Source organism: Vicugna pacos, chromosome 5 (assembly GCF_048564905.1).
Source record: "Vicugna pacos chromosome 5, VicPac4, whole genome shotgun sequence".
Lineage (NCBI taxonomy): Eukaryota > Metazoa > Chordata > Mammalia > Artiodactyla > Camelidae > Vicugna > Vicugna pacos.
Genome location: NC_132991.1, coordinates 9,117,941 through 9,144,384, shown reverse-complemented (window position 1 = coordinate 9,144,384; position 26,444 = coordinate 9,117,941). Strand labels below are relative to the sequence as shown.

General features: G+C 33.8%; 1 protein-coding gene across 5 annotated transcripts in view; it reads left to right on the top strand.

Moving 5' to 3' along the window:
• Positions 1-26,444, top strand: part of PTPN4 (protein tyrosine phosphatase non-receptor type 4) — a 145,196-nt gene that overhangs the window by 51,868 nt on the left and 66,884 nt on the right. The window contains exons 3-8 of one of the 5 annotated variants that reach the window (XM_072960831.1): positions 8,216-8,323; positions 19,749-19,791; positions 19,890-19,968; positions 23,864-23,908; positions 24,166-24,218; positions 24,590-24,710. In XM_072960831.1, coding sequence (XP_072816932.1) covers positions 8,216-8,323; positions 19,749-19,791; positions 19,890-19,968; positions 23,864-23,908; positions 24,166-24,218; positions 24,590-24,710 — 449 coding nt within the window. Of the gene's footprint in view, positions 1-8,215; positions 8,324-19,748; positions 19,792-19,868; positions 19,969-23,863; positions 23,909-24,165; positions 24,219-24,589; positions 24,711-26,444 lie in introns of all 5 variants that reach the window. The other 4 variants (XM_072960830.1, XM_072960829.1, XM_072960832.1 and 1 more) reach the window with 4 other exon arrangements.

Below are 26,444 nucleotides of genomic sequence, written 5' to 3'. Positions count from 1 at the left end.
ACCCTAGAAATTGCCTTTTCCAGAGTTTATTTCTCATGTGCTGCTGAACATGGGTATTCCCAACCTTTCATAAAGAATCAACTAGAGTTGTCATGATAAAGTCAGCACACCCAAAAAGACTTCTTATACATAGTTATCTTAAACAGTGTGCACAGCTTTTTTTTTTTTTTTTAACAGAACAGCACACTTTTGACCATCTTAAATCAAGAAAATTGCCCGTTTCTGTTCTAGTCTTTCTGGGCCAGGTTTTTATATTGGTTTTCGGTAAATGTCTGCCTATATTTCATTACAGATTCGAGTAGCTTAATACTGATAACTGACTTGATGCAGCATGAAGTTTCTAGTGCCATACACAGTATTTAGAAAGCCTTTAGCTTGTCTCATGTGGGATATGAACACAGATATTACATATCTCACAAATGCATGTAAAATGTATAATTACACCTTGGAAATTTAAAATATGGTCTGCAAAGAGAGAGCAGAGGCACCAGATCAGTGTTGTTATTGCTTCTTTACACTGGTGAGATCTTATGCAATGAATTTGAAAAACACCCTGCTTTCTGCGAGTTCTTCATCACCAGATAGCAGCTCGGGGATATGGGAGGAACTGAGGCGTCCTGTTTTGTATCTGTCCAGATGATTACTTTTATTTATTTTTCTTTTTCTCCTGGTTCAACACACTTTTTTTAAGGGGTTGGGAATTGAAGATTTTTTTCAAAAGCTTTTCTGCATTTAGAGCATTCTAGCCAATATAATAAAATGTGTTAAGAATGTCAGAAAAAAAGAAAGTGAAAAAAAAACACGTTTGAAATGGGAGAAAATGTTTGCAAATCATATATCTGTTAAGGGTCTAACATCTAGAATATAAAAAGAGCTCTTAAAACTCAACAACAAAAAGATTATCAACCCAGTTTTTAAAAGTGGGCAAAGGACTTGATTATAGACATTTCTCCAAAGATATACACAAATGGCCAACAAGCACATGAAAAAATGTTCAACATCGTTAGTTATTATAGAAATGCAAATCAAAACCATAGTGAAGTAACATCTCATTACCATTGGGATAGTTTTGTAAAATTTTTTTAAATTCTTATTTTTTATTGAAGTGTAGTCAGTTTATAATGTTAGTTTCAGGTGTACAGCAAAGTGATTCCGTTATATATATATGTGTGTGTGTGTATATATATATATATACACACACATACACACACACACATTCAGATTCTTTATTCCATTACAGCTCATGACAAGAAATTAAATATAGTTCCCTGTGCTATAGAGTAGGTCCTTGTTTATTTAATATACAGTAATGTATGTCTGTTAATCCCAGGCTTCTAATCCCCACCCCTTCCCCTCTGGCAACCATAGTTTGTTTTCTGTGTCTGTGAATCTATTTCTGGTTTATAAGCTAAATTTGTATCTTTTTTTATAAGATTCCACATATAAGCGACATCATATTTGTCTTTGTCTGACTTAACTTCACTTAATATGATCATCTCTAGGACCGTCTATGTTGCTGCAAATGGCATTATTTCATTCTTTTTTATGGCTGAGTAATTGTCCGTTGTACATATATAACATTTAGGTTGTTTCCATGTGGTGACTATTGTATAGTGCTGCTGTGAACATTGGGGTGCGTGTGTCTTTTTGAATTATACTTTTCTCCAAATATATGGCCAAGAGTGAGATTGATGGATCACATGGTGAGTCTGTTCTTAGTTTTTAAGGAACCTCCGTACTGTCCTCCATGGTGGCTGCACCAATTTACATTCCCACCAACAGTGTAGGAGGGTTCCTTTTTCTCCACATCCTCTTCAGCCTTATTATTTGTAGACTTTTTAATGATGGCCATTCTGACTGGTATGAGGTGATACCTCATAATTTTGATTTGCATGTCTGTAATAATTTGCAATATTGAGCATCTATTAATGTACCTGTTGGCCATCTAGATGTCTTCTTTGGAGAGATGTCTATTTAGGTCTTTTGCCCATTTTTTGATTGGGTTGCTTGCTTTTTTTTTTTTTTTTAATTAAGCTGAATGAGCTTAATATTGGAAATTAGTCCTGTGTCAGTTGCATTGTTTAAAAATATTTTTTCCCATTCTGTGGGCTGTCTTTTCATTTTGTTTATAGTATCTTTAGCTGTACAAAAGCATTTAAGTTTAATTAAGTTCTATTTGTTTATTTTTGCCTTTATTTCTATTACTCTAGGACCTGGTTTGAAAAAAATTTTGCTGCAATTCATGTCAGAGAGTGTTCTACCTCCTATACTCTAGGAATTTTAGAGTATCCAGCCTTACATTTAGGTCTTTAATCCATTTTGAGTTTCTGTTTTACATAGTGTTAGAAAATGTTCCAATTTCATTCTTCTATATGTAGCTGTCCAGTTGTCCCAGCACCACTTATTGAAGAGACTATCTCTTCTCCATTGTGTATTCTTGCCTACTTTGTCATAGATTAGTTGACTCTAGGTGTGTGGGTTTATTTCTAGGCTTTCTCTTCTGTTCCATTGATCTATGTGTCTGTTTTTGTGCTGGTATCATGCTGTTTTGATCACTGTAGCTTTGTAGTATAGTCTGAAGTCAGGGGACAAGGTTCCCCCTGCTCTGTTCTTCTTTCTCAAGATTCTTTTGGCTATTTGGGGTCCTTTGTGTTTCCATACAAATTTTTACATTTTTTTGTTCCAGCTCTGTGAAGAATGTCATTGGTAATTTAATAGGAATTGCACTGAATCATATATTACCTTGGGTAGTATGGCCATTTTAACAATATTGATTCTTCCAATCCAAGAACACAGTATACCTGTCCATCTATTTTTGTCATCTTCAATTTCTTTAATCAGTATCTGATAGTTTTTGGAGTACAAATCCTTTGCTCCTTGGGTAGCTTTATTCCTAGGTTGTTTTTTTTTTTTTTTTTTTGATGTAATGATAAATGGGATTGTTTCCTTAATTTCTTTTTCTGATATTTCATTTTTAGTGTATAGAAATGACAACTGATTTCTGTGTATTAGTTTAGTAACCTACAACTTTACCAAATTCAGTGATGAGCTCTAGTAATTTTCTGGTACCGTCTTTAGGATTTTTTATGTATAGTATCATGTCATCTGCAAACAGTGACAGTTATACTACATCTTTCTAATTTGGATTCCTTTTAATTTTTTTCTTCTCTGTTGCTGTAGCTAGGACTTCCAAAACTATGTTGAATAAAAGTGGTGAGAAAGGACATCCTTGCCTTGTTCCCAATCTTAGAGGGAATGCTTTCCTCTTTTCACCATTGAGTATGATGTTAGCTGTGGGTTTGTCATAAATGACCTTTATTATGTTGAGGTATATTCCATCTGTATCCACTTTCTGGAGAGTTTTATCATAAATGGATTTTGAATTTTATCAAAAGCTCTTTCTGCATCCATTGAGATAATCATATGGTTTTTATTCTTCAGTTTGTTAATGTGGTGTATCACATTGATTGAGTTTTAGATATTGAAAAATTCTGTATCCTTGGGGTAAATCCCACTTGATTATGGTGTATAATACTTTTAATGCATTGTTGGAGTCGATTTGCTAGTATTTTGTTGAGGTTTTGGTATAGAAGTCTGTATATACATGATTGTTTTAAATTGCTGACCTCTTAATTTCAAATGCATTTTAGATACCCTGTATTCATACTCTCTTCCCCTCATGATTACTGGTTTTGATATCATGCTTTGCATCTAATTGTTTTCTGTATCCTTTAATTGCTTATTGTGGGCACAGATTATTTTACTACTGTTGTCTTTTAACTTCCCTATTTTTGTGTGTGAATGATTTCAAACTTTTGCAGTATGTGTGCCTTTACTGGTGAGCTTTTCCATTTTCCAATTTTCTTGTTCCTAGTTGTGGCCTTTTGTTTTCTACCTGGACAATTCCCTGTAGCATTTGTTGTAAAGCTGGTTTGGTGGTGCTGAATTCTTTTAGCTTTTGCATATCTGTGAAGGTTTTGATTTCTCTGTCAAATCTGAATGAGAGCCTTGCTGGGTAGAGTATTCTTGGTTGTAGGTTTTTCCCTTTCAGCACTTTAAATATATCATGCCACTCCCTTCTGGCCTGCTGAGTTTCTGCTGAAAAATCAGCTGATAACCTTAAGGGAATTCCCTTATATATTATTTGTTGCTTTCTCCTTATTTTTAATTCTTGTCAATTTGATTACTGTGTTCCTCAGCATGTTCTTCTTTGGGTTAATGGGACTCTGTACTGTTTTCTTTCCCAAGTTAGGAAAGTTTTCAGCTATTGTCTTTTGGAATATTTTCTCAGGTCCCTTCTCTCTCTCTTCTCTTTCTGGGACCCCCATAACACTAATATTGGTGTGCTTCATGTTGTCCCAGAGGTCTCTTAGACTATCCTTATTTCTTTTCATCCTTTTTTCTTTTTTCTGTTTTGCAGTAGCAATTTCCATTACTCTGTCTTCTAGATTACTGATCCATTCTTCTGCCTCATTTAGTCTGCTCTTGGTTCCTTCTAGTGTTTTATTCATTTCAGTAATTGTATTCTTCAACTCTGGTTGTTTTTATATTTTCTAACTCTTTGCTAAAAACTTCTAACCTCTTACTCTGTGCATCTATTCTCCTCCCAAGTTCTCTGATCATGTTCACAATCATTACTCCGAACTCTTTCTCAGGTAGCTTGCCTATCTCCTCATTACTTAATTCTTCTTCCATGATTTTATCTTGTACCTTTGCCTGTAACATTTCTCGGTGGCCTCATTTTGTCTAAATTTCTATTTGTATTTTTATGTGGTTTCTATTTGTATTTTTATGTGGGTTAGTTATGTTACATACAGAGAAGTGTTCCTCTGTATGAGACGTCCTGTGCATCCCAGCAGTGTACTCCCCTCTTGCCACACAAAGGCCAAGGTCCAGCTAGATGCAGGGTAGATTCTGGCCTGTGTTTGCAGACTCTTTCCATAGACTGTGGGATCATTGTTTTCTTAATTCTGGTGTCTCCCCCCTGGTGGGTGAGGCTGGGCTAGAGGCTTGTGCAAGTTTCCTGGTGGTAGGGGTTGGTGCCTGCCCATTGGTGATTGAGCTAGTTCCTGGCCCTCTGGTGGGCAGGGGCATGTCTAGAAGCGTCTGTGGGCTCAGGAAGTCTGCTGATGGGTGGGGCTGTGTTCCCACCCAGTATATTGTTTGGTCTGAGGTATCCCAGAATTTAAGCCTACAAGCTTTTGGGTGGGGCCAGGGCTTGGCAGTAATGACTTAAGCAAGATGTCAGCCTCCAGGAAAGCTCGTGTAGATGAATACTCCCTGAATGTCTTCCACCAGCTTTTATGTCCAGCTGCCCTCCTTTTCCCCAGGAGATCTTCCAAAACCAGCAGGCAGGCATGGCCTAGGTTCCTATGAAATCACTATTTGCCCTTGGTCCTGGAGCACATGAGATTCTATGTGCACTCCTTAAGAGAATGAAGTCTCTGTTTCCTTCAGTCCTCTGGAGCTCCTGCAGTTAAGCCCCTCTGGCCTTTAAAACCAAACGCTCTGGGGGCTCCTGCCCCCAACGCTTGATCCCACAGGCTGGGAAGCCTGATGTGGGGCTCAGAGCTCTCACTCCCATGGGACGGCCTCTGCAATATAATTTTTCTCCAGCTTGTGGGTCATCCACCCTAGGAGGGTATTGGGACCCAATTATATCACAAGTGTGCCCATCGTACTGTCCTGCTCTGCTTCCCTCTTTATGTTGCCATTTGAAGAGGGTCTTTTTTTGATAGGTTCCTGTCGTTTTTTAATCAGTGGTTGTATATCAGTCATTTGTGGTTTTGTTGTGATTGTGGGAGGAGGCGAGCTCATAGTCCTACTGCTTTACTATGTTGACTGGAAATCTTCCCAGTCCCCACTGGGATGCTTTAATCAAAAGAATAGAAATAACAAATGTTGCAAGGATGTGGAAAAATGATAGCCTTCATACCTTGCTGTTGGGAATGTAAATGGTATAGCTGCTGTGGAAAGGAGTTTGGTGGTTCCTCAAAAAGTTAAACAGAATTACTATATGATCCATCGATTCCTGTTCTATGTACGTACCTACAAGAACTAAAAGCAGATACTCAGATACTTGTACCCTAGTGCTTGTTCACAGTACCCAAAAGGTAGAAACAGTGCAAATGTCCTTCAACTAATAAACAAATTGTGATATATCCATATAATGGAATATTATTTAACCATAAAAAGGAATTAAATGTGGATACATGGTACAACATTGAACCTTGAGAACAGTATGCTATGTGAGCAGAGCCAGATACAGAAGGTCATATTCAGAATAGGTATTTCCATAGAGACAGGGAGCAAATGAGTGGTTGTCAGGGCCTGGGGCAATAGATATGGTATTCTTTTGGTGTGATGAAAATGTTTTGTGACTAGGTAGAACTGATGATTGCAAGATATTGTGAATGTACTAAGTGCAACTGAATTGCACACTTTAAAATGGTTAATTTTGTATTCTATGAATTTTACCTCAGTAAAAAGAAATGGAAAGAAAGCTCACGGAGTTCCCTAGCTAGGCTGCTACATTCTTTTACCTTTCAAAGTTTAAAAGCATCTTTAATTTGTTTTGTTGTTGTTTGTTTAACTTAGCTGGAAGTATTAGGGAGAAATTCATCTATTCCATCTTGTCTCTAGAACAATATTAGACTCACCTTAGTAGCATTTTAAAAAGACTAATGTTTGATCTGCATCCCGGGCCAATTTAATGAGAATGGGGGAAGGGTGGAGGAGGTGAGTTGCATCAAGACAAAAAAATTTTCGCAGATTATTCAGATGGTGACCATCATTTTGAAGCACTGTTTGAAACACATATTTCCTGCCATTGATGAGTTTTGCAAATGGCTATTTGACCCACTGAAACATGCAAGGAAGCTCTTTGTAAGTTAACCTTACGTGGAAGGTTGTTCTTTTGAACATTGTCATGTATTGATATGAATTTTGAAATTGCTATGATCATCTTACTAACCTCTTACAAATGCAGCCAACACCAGGAATGCAGATAAGAATGATGGAAAGAAACCTGGCACCTGATTACATCTCACATCTGCTGAACTAGCCTACTCTAGAATCTGTTCTCTCTACTTTCCACTGTATGAAAAAAATATATGTCCTTACCGTTTCAGCTCTGAGTTTTGGTTCTAACTAGTAGCTAAAGCTACCAAACTTCTATAACTAATGAGAGAAAAACTTAGTTGTAAAATACACCATTATTACTAACTTGTTTTCCTAATACTTGTCTCATATAAGTAATACTGCAGTGAACATATTGGTATGAATAGCTATTTCACCCAATATTGAATTTTATTTTTCACTCAGGTTAGGGTACCAAAAGTAGTCATTATTGTTACTGCCCTTGTGTAATATTTCCAAAGTGTTTTCCCAACAGCTTATGATTACCTACAATGTGAGCAGCATTACCTATTTTTTTTATCTTACTCATTGGATTTTATTTTTTGGATTGTTATTTGCTCATAACATGTCATTATAGTTTTCCACTTTGATTTCTTTTACTGCTGTACATGTTAATAGTTTCTCCACATTTTATTTATTAGTTATATTTCTTTTTAGAGAATTATCTAGTCATTCCCTTTGTACCACAACTTAGTAGCTATGGGACTTAGGGAAGTTATAATTACTCTTACTAAAGCAGTAGGATAATAAATAATGCCTACATGATAGAATTAGTGTGAGGTTAAGATGATATATTTTTCTAAAATTCTCTGTATAGTTTTATAATTAAAATAATTCTCAGTTTGCTACAAAGAATTTTCACTGTTTATGTTTCCCTTTATGTGACATTATTTATTTCACACATACAAATTTTAAATTGTATTTAGTCAAATACGTCACTTTGTAGTCATAATTTAAAGATAATAAAAACAGTAAGACAAATGATACGGATATATATATTAGTTTAATGTGGCAACAATGTGAAATTACAAAAATACCATGATAATAGCTTGAAAGCAGAAGGCATTTTCAATCAGAGGTTTTCCTGTATGTTCATCTTTACTATGTACTCTTTGAACCAGTTTGCCTAAAAGTTAGACTTTTTAAAGTACTATGTAACATGTGGAGTGTTTATACTCAACAAAGTCATTCATATGGAAACAGTTGCTGACTTACAAAAAGAGGAGAAAAGTCCAAGTGTTTAAAAATCTGAAAGTATATTGCCTATCAGTTTGATTTCCTTTTATTTTTCTTCCAGAAACAAGATCAGGGGCAAGTTCTGTTGGATATAGTCTTCAAGCATCTTGATTTGACTGAGCGTGACTATTTTGGCTTACAGTTGGCTGATGATTCCACAGATAACCCAGTGAGTTTAAGCTGTTGTCTGTCATTGTCATTTCAGTTTTTCTCTCTTCATAATAAGTCCATTCTGATTTATAATGTTCACTGATTTCGTGATTTTAAAAAAAAATTTAATTTAAATGATTAGTGGTAATTCGTTTGTCTTTGAACCTCGTTTTCCTGTTGTTTTAATCTGTTAGGTTATTTACTTAAGGTTTTCATAATTATGTCAGTTTCTTTTTCTGTATGTCTCAGACAACTGACAAGTAAATCTAATTCATGCTTCTTGGAGAGAATATTGGGCATAAAGGTTAAAATGTTAATGTTAAAATATTGAAGTAAATATTTAAAATATTTTAAAATATTAATGTACTTGGAATCTTTAGCCTGAATTAAGATGAAATTAGTTTTTTGTGGCATTCATGGCAAGCTGTTTCTAACCAAATTTCATAATTTATTAAATTATAACTTTTCCAGTTAGGAAGATTTAAAGGAGACCCTTCCAAATGAGATAGAGATTAAACATCGAGGTCTACAATTCTTGGGCATTAATTATTAAGTTCCTTAGACTGTTAACTAATTCCTCAGTAAATGCAATAATGGTTCTTTTTATTGGAAATAATCACATCGTAGAAATAAAAGATCGCATGTGATGAATAACAAGTAGTGAATTCTTTGTAAATTTATATGGTTATACAGTCAGGATTTTTCACAAAAGAATTGATATCCTTTTAAGTAGTAAAGGAGAATGAGTATTTCAAAGGAAGCATTTTGTGTAGTTGAGAAAAACTGGGAGGCTGAAAAAATGGTTCTCTGAATCAGTGCTTTAGAAATCAGTTTCTAAGGCATTATTAAAGAATGACTATTGAAAATAAAAATAACTCTTATGAGAAAAGTGGGGTTTCTCTCTATCTCTTGTTCTTGCTCTCCTTTCCTCTAATGGTTAGGATCCTATGTGTCTGAATGAATGGTTAGTGGGAAGTAAATATGAAATGTTAAATATTACTTTTCTTGGTGTTACTTATTGATTTTGTGTGAAAAACTACTAGCATGATATGGATAAAATAAAGCAAGGGCCAGCTAGTCTTAGTGAAAATAAATCCTTTTGTACTTAACTGAAATAAAAACAAACTTTCCTCATACTTTCATGACTTCACCAGATGAGTTGAGCTGTTCCAAGGGTCTAGAGGAATCATATTATTTCTCAATAAATAAACACATGTGAAAATGGAAGTGAGTAGAAATGACTGTCATGCAACCTTTCACAGGAAGATGAATTGTTAACCAGACAAATACCTGAAAGGTGTCTGCTGCACATCACTATGTGCAATATTGAGATTTAAAAAATAAATAATTCTTAGTTTATCTTGCTGACACTTATAGGTCAGATCCTCTTGATATAAGCCAGTCTTTAGATTGATTGGAGAAGTGACAAGACAGCAAAGGATAAAGAGACCAGCTACTTATCACCATAGTTACTCCCATGAGTATGAAAAATGGTCATTCTTGAGAAAGTCTTCTAGAAGGACTAATATTGAGATCACATATATTACAAGAAATAAAAATTCTTATCACATAAATTTGTATATAAGAAGGCATTTCTACTCTAAAACAGTTACAGCAGGATAAATGTGAGGAAGCAGAGGTATTTTGAGCTGGGCTGATCTTTTTGTTATTTACTACTTTTTTCTTACTTTGTTTTACTTTTCTGTCTTGAGCATTCCTTCCCAAATAAGATACATTCCCAGGTCCAAAGGAACAGTTGCTAATGATCCAAAATAATTCTTCTCCCCAAATATAATTTTAAAGATGCAGAAGAAGCCTAAGAGATTATTTTGTCTACTACCTTTATTTTTTTATAAGAAATTACCACAATCAAAGGAGATAAAACCCAATCTACTTGCTGGCATTAATGGGACTTCACTTGGATCTCCTAACTCCCCCTGCAAGTCCTTTCCACAGCACTACAACTTCAGTATTTAAACATTCAGAACAATCTGTGAAATGCTAAAACATGTGTAAGGAAGGACCTTTAGAACACAAATGTAATTATTGTCCCATTTCTGATAGTCAGTATGAAACTTATCAAGAATTTGAGGATAATTAATGGACTGAGAGAAAAAGATGCCATTTCTAAGAAGAGAAAGGAGAAAGGGAGTAACATTTATGAAAAATCTATTGTGCTTCTTAGTAAACCAAATTCTCACAATAATCTTATGAAAGTATCATTAAAATTCTCTTAAAAATGAAAAACTGGGGCTTACAAAACTTGTTTAATTACATAGATAATTAAATAGCTGAGAAAGGATTTAAATTCATACCTATCTGACTCCAAAGCCTGTATTTTATGACAAAGTGTTGTTTGCCAAGAGATAATAACATAGACACACAGGACTTACAAAAAGAACATCTAGAGGAGAGGAGATAATAATGCAATAAAATTGCCACAGTGATCAAAAGGAATTTGGTAATATTCCTAAAGAATTAATCCTTGTCAATTCTTATTAGTTCAGAGTTTTTCCATCTTAAAGCTTAATCTATGTTATATATACATATGTATATTATGTGTAAATGTATATGTTGAATATATATTTTATGTATATGATATATATTAGTTTTAGAGGATCAGAATTAATATTGTCTTAGGCACATAGATACAGAAGTTAATTTAATTGGATTTATAATTGATAAACTAAAAAAGCACCTAGCATTTTATTGTAGATTTATACATAACAAACACACTATCATAGTTGACTGTTCCTTGCTTTAGAATCTTCCTTGGCATTTAGTTCCAGTGCAACAAACAAAATTACTTGAAGAAAAGCTTTGACTTTTTGAAATTTATTCTCCTTTCTTTTAAAACCTGTTTATCATAGTTTTAGCTCTTAGTATGTCTTATGTAGTAGTAGTATTCACTAAATGTGTATTGAATGAGTGAACAAAATAATGAGTAACATGATTGTAATTCATTATCCATAATTTAATTTTATAAGCACTTAAAGGTGGCTGTCCCTTAGCAGCCTTTATCAGCATGATAGTCATCAGAGCCTTGACATTGTATTACTCATGTGCATCATGAGTAGTATGTTTGCTTTTTTTGGTCCCCAGAGTGAGTTACAGTGCCATTCAGTGGGACAAAGAGTAGATTATCGATTACTGTTGACTTATTCTTTCTGCAGTTTCATCCTTCTTATAGTTTGTGCTGTGGTTAAAATATTGTACTGGTTTTCTTCTGTTTCCATATCCCCTAAGCTTGTAGGCTTTCAAACTTTAATTTACATCAGAATCACCTGAAGTTCTTAAATTACAGATTTTTGGGCCCCATGCCTAGAGTTTCTGATTCAGAAAGTCTGGTGTGGAGCTCAGTAATTTGCATTTCAAACAAATCCCCCTATAATGCTAATGCTGCTAGTCTAAGGAACCACATTTTGAAAATCACTCCTCTAACCCAATAGGCTGTTAATTAAGACTACTAATGTAGGAAATAATTCAATAAGAATAGCTTGGTCTATCATTTGAAGATTAATTTTACATAACTCAGACTTCTTGGATTCCTTTATCAGATTTGAGAAAATATAGAAGTCACATGGAGGATGACTGGTATTTTGACAAGCCATGTTTTAGCATGAGCAGAGAAGTATTTCAGAGAGAAGCAGTAACATGTGAAGTTCTAGAGTGAAGAGAGAGGACTGTTGCATTTGAGGAACTGAAAAAAAAACAAACAAACCCTTAATTCCTGTCAATGGAGTATAGACTAGGAAGAGCAGATGAATCAAAGATGAGAGTTGAGTAGTGCAATAGATCATCAAGTGCTTTTAATTAATACTGGCCTAAGGATTTATTTACACAAGTAACATGAAACTTGTATTTTAGTCTTACCACCCTGGTTACGGAATAGCCAGTGGCAAAGTTGCAAACTAGAGACAGTTGGGAGATTGTTGTGAAAGTGAAGTCACTAGATTGGCTGTGGGTGGTGAGTAAGTGCTCAAGATATTTAGGAGATAAAGTCAACAGGACTTGCTGATTTGATTAAGGCAGAGTAGGTTCATGGGGAGAGAATGAATTCAAAGAATTGAATATATCTCAAATTCTGTCTTTGGAATCTTGGTAGATAGACGAACCATCCACATGGTATTGTTGGTTTTCTTTTTCAGGTACCAAGTGTTTATTGCTGGCATATAGAAATACAGTTTATTTTGTATTATACAACCTTCCTATTAATTAATTCTAGTCATTTTTTGTAAATTCCCTAGGATTTTCTACATAGATTGTCATGTAAACATATGGTAAATTATATTCACTTAAAAATTTTAAACCAACTTTGTATTCCTGAGATAAACCAGGATATACAATGGATTCTACATTAATCTTGTTTCTTAAGACCTTGCTAAATTCACTTGTCACTTCTGGTAGTTTTTTTGATTGATTCCTTAGGATTTTCTGTACAAATCATGTCATATGTGAATAGGGACAGTTTTACTTCTTCCTTCCCAGTCTTTATTCCTCCCCCCGCCTACTATTTTTTCATTCTTTATTACATAGCTGAGACTACCAGGGCAATGCTAAATAGAAGTGTGGGAGCAGACTAACTAGACTTGTTCTCTGTCTTGGGAAAGTATTCGGTGTTTCACCATTGTGTGATATTAGCTTATGGGGTTTTTCAAAAATCAGTATAAAGAGATATACTTTGCATAGAATAAAATTCAACACCCATTCATAATGAAACCTCTTAAACTTAGAAAAGAAAGGAACATTCTTACTCTGATAAAGGACTAAACATTTACAGGTTATGTCAAGGAAATGTAGAGTAAAAACCACAATATCACTACACATTCACTACAATAGATGAAAAATTAAAAACATATAAAACCAAGTTTTGGCAAAGATGTAGAGCAACTATTAAGAATTGCTAGTAGAACTTCAAAAAGATACAACCACTTTGGAAAGTATAGTTTGGCAGTTTCTTATAAAATTTTTAATATACACCTCTAAGCAACTCCACTTTTGGGTGTTTATCCAAAAGAAATGGAAACACATATGAAACCTTGTACACAAATGATCATAGTAGCTTTATTCATAATAACTCATACCTGAATTAACTTTAACATCCATCAATAAGCGAATGGATGAAAAATAATTACATTTTTGTATAATGAAACACTATATGATATACTTTACTATTCCGTTTATATTAAATTGTAGAACAAGCAAAACTGATACATAGTGACTGAAAGCCAATCAGTGGTTGCCTGGGGGTTTGAGGGACTGATTGCAAAGGGGCACAGGGAATATTTTAGGGTGATAGAAATAGCTTGATTGTAGAAGTGATAGGGACAACCTGTACATGTTTGTCCCAAGTGGGACAGTATATTAAAAATGAGTGCAGTCTGGCTGGACCTGCAGTCCATACTGTTTCCGTTTGGGTGAACAGTTACCTCTACTCATTTCTTTGAGTTTTCAACTGCTTTTTTCCTGAGGCTTTGGGTTCTTCCTGAGCATGCAAATGTTTAAGTGTCAGCCAGAGTTAAGGTGGCTTTTATGTACAGATTTTAGAGTTAATTACTTCTGCTGCTTCCCCCCTTTCAGGATTTCCTCTTCAATTTTCTGGGTGCTCTGCCACTCCTGCCTGAACTCTGTCCACTGACACCTCAAATTAGCAAGGCTGCCCTCTGCCTTGTGCAGCATTTGGGATTGCCCTCAGGCAAAAAACTGCAACTGTATAAATCTTACCCATTGCAATTTTTCTGTTTTTCAAGAGTAGACTTAGATCTTACTTCTTCTGCCTGCTTTTTGTTGCTTCCCAATGTCAAATATTGTATACACACACAGAATAAAAATGAGTGCCATGAGCAGACAAGAAAGTTTAAGGACTTCTTAGAAGATTCAGTGCTGACACAGATTGGTAGAAGAGTCAAACAGAAGAAACCCCACCCAAAAAAGAATGTAGGAGAGGAATACTGTAGAGGCAGGAGAGTTATAAGGGTAATGCAGTCCAGTTTATAAAAGTGATCAACTGAGAAACTATTTGAAACAACTAGGCTGCTTAGCCCCCTCTTTCCTTCTCTTTCTTTAGTTACAGAAGGTAGCAGGTACAGCTCCCCTCTCGAATAAATATGTTTGTATGTTGGCGGAGGGGAAGGAATAGCTCAGTGGTAGAGCACGTGCTTAGCATATACAAGGTCTTGGGTTCAATCCCCAGTACCTCCATTTAAAAAATGAATAAAATTTTAAAAAATGTGTTTTCATGTTTGGGGTGAAGGTGGAGAGAACTCATGTTTTCTTAGTGATATAATTAATCTCCCTTGAGAGTCCAAATGAATCATTTGGAAAACTTTTTATGGCTAGTAGGACTTAAAGCTCAACAAACAACTATCGATACATTTCTATGTATCAATTAGGGAACATAATGCAACAAAACAGCAAATTAAATAAGTTTTCTTTTAAAAACCTAAATCTATTTGAATGTCTATGAATAAACTTTTGACATGAGGGGTGTCAAGTCTTCTAGAGGAAGATAGAAGACATGAATAAATGGAGGAATAACATGTTCAGGATGAAAAAGACTCAGTGTTACCAATTTCATTGGTAAATTCAGTGCAATTGCTAATTAGAATCTGAACTGAATTTTTGGGGTGGAGTGAGTGAAGTTGATACTGAGATCCTCAAGTTCATCTGGAAGAAAATCTGGATAAAAATACATAAAATATAAACAACTTGCCCTAACAGATTATCTGTCTATCTGTATCTATCTATCTATCTATCTATCTATCTATCTATCTATCTATCTATCTATCTATCATATGGTATAGTATTTAAAATTGTGTGGTATTAGTGTCAACATAAACAAATGTGGTAGAAGAAACAGTCCAAGAGTATATTTTTATCTATATGGTAACTTTTTTAAAAAAAAATAATGGTGACATTTTAGATCAGGAAAGGTGTTAGAACAATTGGTTGAAGCTGGAAAAAAATGCATTAGAGTCCTAATTGATACCATATACAAGAATAAATTCCAGTGTAAATTTAAATGTAAAATAGTAATATAAAAGTGTTAAATAAAAATCTGAAATAACATTTTATAATAGTACTTGCTTGGTATGATCATCCTAGATGACAATAGTCCAAACATTTATAAAGGAAATACTGACATTTCACTACGTAACATTTACAATGTACAATGAGAGACACTGAAGAAAATTAAAATATAAGCCACTAACTGGAGGAAAATGCTTAACATATTTAATAGATTGTTAAAATCTGGGATATGTAAAAGAGCTTCTACAAATAATAAATAAAAGTCAGATAACCCAATAGAAAAATGGGAAGATGGCATGAATAGAAAGTATGAATGACAAACATGACAAGATGTTCAGCTACACTAGTAAATCAGAGATAGGCCAGATAAAATTATGAGATAGCATTTTTGCATGCTACAGTAGCAGAAATGTAAAGATTCATAATAACTATTTCTGGCGAAGGTTCAGGGAAAACTGGATTCTCAAACACTGTTGGTGAGAGTGTAAAATGAAAAAGTCTTTTGGAAGGCAGATTGGCAGCATGAATCAAAATTTAAATTTTGCTTTATGCAAGGATTTCTCTTGCAGCATTATGTGTAATAGGAAATAATAATAGAAAAAGCTGAAATACTCATCCATAGGAGAATAGTTTAATAAAAATGAGACATCCATACAAAGGTAAACTATACATCCATTAAAAAGACCGAAGTATTTGTGCCAACATAGAAGACCAGAAAATACATTAAGTAAATAATTAGTTAATTAATTTCTCAAAAATAAGTAAATAAATAAAATTTAAAATAAAATGTAATGTGCAGTATGTCAATATATGACAGCATTACTAATATGTGAGTGTAGTTACCTCTGCAGAGGAGAGAGTAGGATTGAGAGAGCCATGATGAAGGACTTATGTCTTGTGTCTTTTGTGTGAAAGAGAGAGAGAAGAAAGAGAGAGAATTGAATATTTTACTTGGATATTGTTTTCAGATATTTTTATAAGTTATTATAGGAAACAAAGGGGTAAATGGGCATTCATCGAAACATGGCTATACTTCCAAATCTTTTGGGAATCCTAAAAAAAAATACTGATACTCCATGCCTAGGGACCCATAGTTACTTGATCTAAGAAGACCTAAATATTTTAGGAAAAGTTCTCTCTGTTAGTCTGATACTCATTGACCAACACTCAACAGCCACCCATTTGGTTCAGCCACATAATTTGACAAATGAAGAAAAAGACTCTTGGAAGGTTAAAGGGGACCTATAGTGGGAAAGTGTTCTAACCAGGATTCATTTCAGGACCCATCGGTTCTCTGGCATTGTTTTTATTGTTGATTTTTTTTAAGCCCACCCAGGATAGCATAACTATTGTTGGGCAAAGTTGGGATCGAATCTAAATTTTCTTCACCTTTTCTTTCTGTTGTGCTATTGAGCCTATCTTTTGTTTACTTTTCTGGCTGGATTTTTATACGGAGTAAAAGCCAACAAGAAAGCTAAGCTTGTACATAGTGACTCTAGTATTCCTTTATGTGGAAGATGCTTGAATCAAAAGTTGTTAGTTTCCTTTTTCCCACCTTTCTAACCTGATTTATAAGAAATGGGATTAATTTATAAGAGAAACAAAAGGTTAATATCATAACGTATATTGCTACCATCAAGACAAGTAACTGCAGCTAAGTTTCTGAAAATGGGTATAAAATGGAACATTTTATGGATGGGAAATACAGTCACTTGATACGTGCTATCTTGTGTATAAATGCTTTCTCTTTCTGAAATGGCTTACCTCTACCTTGACCCCACATCCCTCACCCCAACCCATCACCTTCCCCTTCTTACTTCACATAATTCAAAGTCACTTTCTCTCTAAAGCCTTTTACCATAACTACCTCCGGGTACAATTTACCTCTCTTTTTTGTATCCCTGTGGCAGTCACATTTTTTTTTTCCCTTAAAGAACAATTCTCACCTTGAGAAATCAATGTACTTGCTTTATTCATCACTGACTCTTTTCTTTAGTATTTTATTTTATTAATTTATTTTTGTTTGGGGGGGAGGTAATTTGGTTTATTTATTTATTTGTTTTATTTTAATAGAGGTACTGGATATTGAACCAAGGACCTCGTGCATGCTTAGCATGCACTCTGCCACTGAGCTATACCCTACCCCCAACCTCCCTGGCAGTTACTTTATTTTGAGCTGATATGTTTCATGACTTACAAATTCTTGAGGCTAATCTTAATCTTTGTATTACTCCAATGCTTGGCACAGTGCCTCATATACAATAATAAATTAGTTAAGAAAGAAATAACACATCTCAAACGTCATACCACAGAAAAGAGTGTAAATTAGCCAGTCTCCAAAGTGATATTGGGACAACATGAATAAGGAGGTAAATATATGACGATATATTTGTGCAGATAATATTTTCTTACAAAGTAAGGCAGATTACAGTTAGTGATCATTACAACATCACTCCATCTTCATGGTTTAAGCCAAGAAACTAAGTCCCATTTAGTTGATATCGCTTATGAAGTCTATTAAATTTCCCAGAGCTTATTATTGTACTCCTTCTAAGCTATGTCAGCTTAACACATCTATTTGTATATATCAATGTGTTTATATCTCTGATGTCAGAATATTTTGAAGGGGAACCAAATGAGGAAGGTGACTTTGGGTAGTTAACTGGTCCCAAGTTTTGATTTTAGACAAATATTAAAATAAATGTAATTTATGGGGTTTTTCTAGAAAATATGAAGAAAAATCACTATATTAATGGATATATGGGAATATTGATAAGTGGGTGGATACATAGAGTAAATAGATGTGTTAAGTAGGAGTAAAACCATCTGATTATCGGCACTGAAACAGATCCCCACCATCACCAACTGTGAGTTTAGTTAGTACTTCACCAGATATTTTTAATAGGTATTATTATATGCCATGCCCTGTGCTGGGTACTGACTGTTCAGCTTTGAATGAATCAGATTTTATTCTTTACCTTGTGGACTTCATAAAAAGGAGATAGACAATAAAAAAGTAAAGCAAATATATTGCTATTAAGAAAATGTTATGAAGGAATTGAATGTTCCTTACCTGTTTATAGAAAATAACTAAGTAGACAGGAGCTTTGTGACATACTTTTAATGGGGTGGTCAGTGAAGGCCTTTCTGAAGAGGTAGAATTTAAGCTGACACTTACAGGTAATGAAAGAAGTCGGCTATGGGAAAAACTGGAGAAGGACCTTCTGTGTATAAGGAAGCTTGGAATTGAAGGCCTCAAGATGGCATCTTTGAGAAACAGAAAGGAGGCCATTATGGCTGGAGCTTAGTAAATTGAAGTAGAAGAGGTAAGGAGAGACCATGAAAACCACAGTGAAGTCTTTGGACTTTACACTGAGAAAGTATCAACAGATATTAAGCAAAGGAGTGACATTTCCTGTCATCTGGAGGATAAAGAACGTGATGGTAAGAAAAGAAGCAGGGACAGCAATTAAGAGGCTGTGGCCAGAGCTATCCCAGAGATAAGAATGGTGGCAGAGTAGTGTAGAAGAGTTGTTAATTTCTAGGTATAGTTTGAAGGCAGAATCAGTTGGATTTGATGTGAATGTTGTGGATAATGGAAAGGAAAGATTCATGGGTTATTAAAATCTATTATGAGCTCTGCATGGAATCAAGTATGGATAGTAGAAAGAAGGTTTATAAATAATAATATATAAGGTTATATTTGTGTAGTGCTCTGAAAATACTGCCACATTTATTACCTCATTCTGGGTTCTTTAATGTTTTTAACTGATTATTGGCAGTTGAAATGTTTTCTGAATTTAGTTATAATTTTCCTGAAATAGAGCTTAACTGGCATTCAGAAGTATTGAGACTACTTAAAAATTTCACACACAATAAGCAATCCTTCTCCAAACTAAACATTATCTCTAAAAAACTAGTGTGGGTTTTTTTTTTAAGGGGGTATTTTATTTTAATTTTTAAGGAATAGGGTAGAAGTTAAAGTTTTTTGTAAGAGTAGATTTTCATGGTGTATAAATTTTGTCTGAATGAGAGCATAAAGCCAACATATTTTTATGACAGATAAAGTGAATTTTTAAAACTTGCCAGACTGTTACATAATATAGTTAAACTAGCAGAATCACTTCATATTGCTATGATTATTAAGCATTTTTCCTTTTGCAATAGAGGTTATTGTACACTGTATGACAATGAGAAATTCAAATCAATTATCTTAAGGCACAAATAGATCCAATATTTTCTAGCATAATTTTGTTATATTTGATATGAGAGTCTATAAGTTTAGTGATTTTTTTCCCTACCTAGGCCTTTCAAAAATTTTTAGCATTAATCTTCAAATGAAACAGATTTGCAAGAATTGATGTATTTAGTTCCTCAAAGAAAAAAGAAATCAGTCTTATTTATTTATTTTTCAGAAGTGGCTGGATCCAAACAAACCAATAAGGAAGCAGCTAAAGAGTGAGCAAACGTATTTACTTGATGTTATAGAAATATACTTTATAAAGATAAAGGATTAATATAATCTGATTAATTAGAATTGCTTTTATTAATTCTAGGAGGATCTCCTTACAGTTTGAACTTTAGAGTCAAATTTTTTGTAAGTGACCCCAACAAGTTACAAGAAGAATATACAAGGTGGGTTTATGGAGCATATTTTTACTTGAAAATATTGTAAAAAAATTATGAAATTTTAAAATTAATTAGGCAAAAGTAGATTACCATAATTCTGAGCTTCCCAGCCAGCACACAGAATCGGTTATAGATGTTTCAAGATAAGTTTCCACCGCCTCTTTTAGATGACTGGGGGCCATTAGGAAATTGAAACCTCAGGGCCACCCCATCCAGCCACAAGCAGCTTCCTTCCTGAACTATATAAATATTAACTTTTTCTACTTGTGAAAAATGGTTTAGAAGCACTGCTGTAACTAATTGAAGTAATTGGATGATGCTGCAGTTGTATTCAAGGGATTCTGCATAATGAGAATCATATCTGCCTTTTTTTTTAATGTACGAGCAGATTCTGTATATTTTTTATTTCCATTGAGGAGAACATAGAATTTATAAAATGTATAACCATTATGTGTAGGAGTAATGGTCAATAGGTATCATTTTATAAAGGATGTTGGTAGAGAGCACACTAGCACTTTCAGGCCTTTAAATGCCCCCCTTACTGGCCATTTTAGGTCTGATCTTAATTTACAATTAATTTTTTGTGACTTTTGCTTAATAAAGTATACAGAAGAATGACACACGAGTGTTTTGATAGTGTGTAAATGTTAGGTCAACTGTTTAAGGTAGGACTAGTGGGGGGATAATCACAGTGTGGTGACTGCCATTGTTAACCTGAGCAACCATATTAAAATAACTTTGTGTATTGCTTGAAAAGACAGAATTAGTAATTTGTTTTTTAAAAAGAGAGAATTAAAAATTAGCCTATTATACCTTCCATAAGAAACATAAAAATATAGGTCTATATTCAGAATTACTCTAAAACTTAGGTGCCAAATTAAAAATCTGTACCTAACACTATCTGTCAGTAGGCTGTTAGATGTTACTGTCTTGGTTATTGTTTAGAATACTGTGGTGAAGTGGAGACACAAAGACATTCTTGAGAGTCCTTTTCTGTGTGTTTGTTGAGGGGCAGGGTGTTGTCTTTTTTTCTAACCAGAGAACGCAGGAATATAGATCCTGGATTAGGCAGTCCTAGCATTTGACACTAATAGTGTCCAACCTAATTTTTCTGGAAAAGCAAAGTTGTATTGTGTGAATAACCTTTAGTTTAATATTGTAGCTCTTAGTCAGGTTTTGTTGTTGTTTAATAACTAAAATAACACGATCTTTTATCTTATTAATAATTCTCAGTATGGTAAAACTTTCCCTAATTTTGGATGAACTCCAAGGAATCTACTCTGAATTACCGAAATTATGAATTATAAAGCATTTGAAATGTATTTTTGCTGAAACGTGTAACTTGAAATCAAGTAGCAAAATATTCCATAACATATGTTTTATATAATTAGGTTTTTAAATGTACAAGAAATATTTGTAAATAAGACTAATAATTTTAATTGGATTTCTAATGTGTTTAATGTTTATGAAAAGTTTCTCAACATAAGCAATTACAGTATTGTCAGTTGTACCCATATTCATAATTTACTTCTCTCAAAAAACTGTCTTTAAATTTCTTAATGAGCTTGAATGTGTTGGTTCTTTTATAGCCTGTGTTGAAAACATAACCAAGGAATAAATTTGTCTCACTGATAATTAAAGTCGGATTATCTTTATGAAGTAGAATAAAGTAAAATCAAGTTTGGTAATAATTAAGGAATTAACTTGTGCTAATTAGAGTTCATCAGTCTAGAATAGTCTTTGTTTTCGCTAGAAATAATGAATAATTTCAAAAATCCTTTATAATGAAATGTCCTAGAATCTTATAACTGGTACTGTTTGGTAAAATGGAGTAAATGGGAAATTTTAATTTTATTACCGTTGTTTACATCAAGGATTCTTCTTGTATCCTGATTACAAATTAGAATCACTTATAGGGGAGCTTTAAAATATGCTGGTACCTTGGCCACGCCCCCTAGATACGCTGATTTAATAGGTCTCGGATGGGACCTGTGCATAGGCCTCCAGGTGATTCTGTTATGCAGCCAGGGTTAAAAAAATACTCCTTTAAAACTTTAGTGCTTGGGTAGCCTTATTGATATGATTATGATTAGTAGTAAGACACCCTTAGCCACAGTTGCTGAACTTTAAGGACTAGTTTAAAACCCCACAAAACAGAAAATCTACTGCTCCACCTTTTTGCCTTGAGATTCTGTTTTGAATTAGTGGTAAAAAGAATGGAGTTACAGACCTTTCATGAGGTTAAATGTCATTTGTATTAGCAGGTGCTAGAATAATTAGATTGGTGTTTTTCTAGGAGCCATGAAAATACAAATGACATTTGTTTCATGCCTTCTTTGTGCCTAGCTGTACTCAGTAAGTGTTTTAGTGCATGGTATGTTATTATCTGGATTAGAAAACATCATTTTTACAGCTTAAACATGTCATTTCTACATTTACCTCAGTCATTATTAATCTATCCTAAAGGTCTTAATTGTTTTTAAAAGTTAGTCTTTTATCACCATTTTTAGGGCCCCTTAGATATATACACTAGGCAAGTGATACTGCTTCCATTTTACAAATAGAAAAACTAAGGCTCCACCAAACTTTAATTTGCCAAAGACAACAGGCTGGTTTAGCTTAGAACTTTAATTCTAGCTTCCACTCTACCAGCCCTTACTGTTCTGTATGTAAATCAGATTGAACAAGAATAGGTATTATTTGTGTAGGATTTACAATATTAAGTCAAGGATATACACATTTCAGTCCTAACTATGAGACTGTTTGCCACCAGGAATCTTTAACTTTTAATTTTGAAACCAAGTAGGCCAGATAGAAATACGTAGATAATACTGTAGTAGTATGTGCTAAGCCTCACAGGGAGTGTATGTACTTTGCTAATATATGAAGCTAAGATATTTGTATCAGCCTTTTTTTTTTTAAATTTTCTGATGAATATCTGATTCTCTGAAAACCTTAATTACATACTTTGGTAATTTGAATATTGTCATGGAACTCTTTAATGACTCATCAGCCAAACAACTAAAATTTTTTACAATTTTTGGCTCTTGGAGTATGTATACTCTTTAAGTGGGGTGAAATGAAAGTCTTAAAATTCCCTGTTTAAATATTTTTATAAAAGCCACAAAATTTAATCTTCTGCCAGCATTATGTAGCACAGGTGACTTTACCTCAGCATTGGTACATCTGTGAGGGAATGACTTTACCCACTAGCAGGAACAGAAGGACAATGCCATCTTGTAAGCAGCCTCAGCATCCTTGTTATAGGATACTTATATTTTTGTTAGTTTTAAAGGCAGTTGGGTACTTGGCAATTTTAATAGTAGAGCAATAGTAGTAAAAGAAACTTACTTTTTTTTTCTAATCAAAGAGAGCTTTCTTAAATGAAGATGAAAAGGTGCTTTTCTACAATTAGCAGCTTCCTGCTGCCTAATGATATGGTGATCAACACATAGGCCTGTCCTTGCAGCTGGCTTCTTATCTCAGCAGAAGGATTTTCTTCAGTTGGTCTCTAGTGTATTGCTAGTGTCAGCTTTTCCACGTCTCTGACTTGTTTTCTGTTTCCCAGTTCTACTTTCTGCATACACCAACCTTCAGAGTGTTTCTCCCTAATCTTCTCCCTCAGTCATGTAATTCTTAAAATCTTGAAAGTTTTATAATAGAAGCTAGTGGAAACAAAATATTTGAAGTATGAAATTTCACTTATCAAAGGATTCTAAAGATTTAGATTCGTGAATTTATGAAACCTCATTTTAAAATATCTTTATATGTGCTAATATGTATGTTATGAAAGCAAATATTTAAGTATTTTAATTTGATTTGTCAATGTAAATATATAATTTTTAAACTCTAAATGTTAAAATTCCAATAAATGCTAACTATCTTTTTTATTTTTTTGAAGGTACCAGTATTTTTTGCAAATCAAACAAGACATTCTTACTGGAAGGTGGGCTATTTTCAGTTTTTAGTAATGAGCTTTAAAAACACTTTTAATTCTGTGTTCGATAGTTTATAATCATTGCAAACAGATTATTGAAAGATGGCTACATGTAGCATGAATTCCTTTCATCAAATAAGTTCATTACTTAATAGAATGTTAGTCACTTAAAAACTTCAAGTGTGAATAGTATATTATAAATTATAGTGCTTTTGAAATTATTGTGTTTAACCTTGGGTTACATATTTTCTGTCTTGTTTTATTAGATTGCCCTGTCCTTATAATACTGCTGCTCTTTTGGCTTCATTTGCTGTTCAGTGTAAGTATCAGCCCACTTTCGGGCCATATATGTATGATTGCATGGTCTGTGATGGTAGTACATTGCCTTTAATGTATGAATTCTTTCTGTGTAATGACACATGTTACTATACAGAAAAAAGTGACTGCAGGGAAAATGTAATGAAACATCCAATTAGTTAGCAATTACTTTGATTCCTGAAAAAATTTTTCTGAAATTGTTTAAGACTTAGAAGAATGTTAAGTGCATCACTGTAACTTGCTTAAATGATAACAGTAGAAACAAATATCTTACTTCCAGAAATATGGTGGAATTCATGACATTGCTGATTTGGCTATAAAAATTGAAAAATGTGTTTATTGAAATGTGAATATTTTCTTTCCATTTATTAGCTGAACTTGGAGACTACAATCAGTCAGAAAACTTGCCAGGCTACCTCTCAGATTATTCTTTCATTCCTAATCAACCTCAAGATTTTGAAAAAGAAATTGCAAAATTACATCAGCAACATACGTAAGGATTTATTTATTTTTCTGCTTCCTTGCTAAACTTCTTAATGGTATCTTTTCTAGAGAGATGTTTTAAATTCTTTCTAATGTAATCATTGTATTTACTTAATATAGGACAGTTACTATTATATAAAATAGTATGGTTGCTATAAAGAAGTGTAGGTAATCTATACTAAAAAAACATTGTTATTTCATAGACTATTTGAGGTTTTCATGTCTGTTGAGAAACAATACTATATGTAAACAGACATGCAATTGTTATTATATAAAGTTGCTGGTTCTTAAAGGAAGTTTAGAATATTAACAATATGTTCACAATATACAGATCAATCTACTTGGCAATTCTTTCTCAATTTTTAGCTATGTAAAAAGCATCAATTCTGCTTGTTAATGAGTGAAGAGGAGAAAAGGAACTTTATGTAGAACTAAATTGATAAAAAAATATTGTTTCAAAACAGCGATTTTTTCAACTTTGATATTTTATGAGTCTGATTTTCTGTAACATGTTTTTTTTTTCAAGAAGAGATTTATTGCTTTGAGTAGAAAGTAGCATTGTTTATCAGTTCAGAGTTCAGTTTTGCTTTACGGTACAATTCAGAATACTCATGGAGGAACTAAGGCAGTGTTACATGTTGGCTAAGAGCCTGAGCTACAGAGCCAGACTGCCTGGTTTGAAATTCTAGTGAGGTTACTTACTATCTTTGTAACTTTGGCCAGGTCACTCTGTTTCTCTTGTTTCCTTGTATGTAAAGTGGGGGTGATAAAACTACCTACCTCTGGTGTTATTGTAAAGACTAAGTCAGTTTATGTATACAAAGTACTCAGAACAATCCCTGGTGTGTAGTAAGCACTGAAGAAATATTAGCTCTTATTAATAAGGAAACTCACTTTCATTTGGTAATGGCCCATGTGTCTAAAACAGTTTGGCAAACTGTGGCCTGCTGCCTCCTTTTGTATGGCCTACAGGCTAATAAGAATGATTTGTACACTTGAAATGGTTGAAAAAAATCAAAAGAAGAGCATTTTGTGGGACATGACATTTTGAGAAATCCCACTTTCAGAGTCTGTAAGTGAACACTTACTATAACACAGATTCCCTCATTGGTCTCACATTGTCTGGCTGCTTCCTCCTAACAGCAGAGCTGATGAGCTGCAGCAGAGACCGTGTGGCCTGAAAGCCTCAAGTGTTTCCATCCTGCTCTCTCCAGTAAAATTTTGCTGACCCCTAATCTAAAGTAAAACGAATGAATGAGAATTTTAATAGACTGGCCTAATGTAGTGTGGAGGCTGTTTTGACCTAAAAGTAAATGCCATTTATAATAAGTTCTACACATAGCATATCTGAACCAAGGGTCTGAAGTTAAACCAGATTTTTTAAAAAACTTACCAATAATGAAAATTTTCTTCTGTAAGGAAGAAGTTTGTACATTTGACAAGGTATTGATTATATATTTCTATTTGCTTTAAAGAAATGATTCCACAATTTTTAAAGAAAGGAAAAATAGAATCTAGTTTAACTGCAGGGAGTGGGGAGTGGAAGTAGAATATTTAACTTAATTGAAGTTTATAGAAAACTGAAGCATCTCTGCTTTTTTGAGGAATCCCATTTTTATGATTATACATTTGCAGGCTGCTTGCTCCCTTTTTGGTATCATTAATGCATGGAGGGTTGATATCTTTGCATTTCTAATTTACTGCTTTTGTGCTGCGGTAGTCTGATGATATCAGATAACCAGTG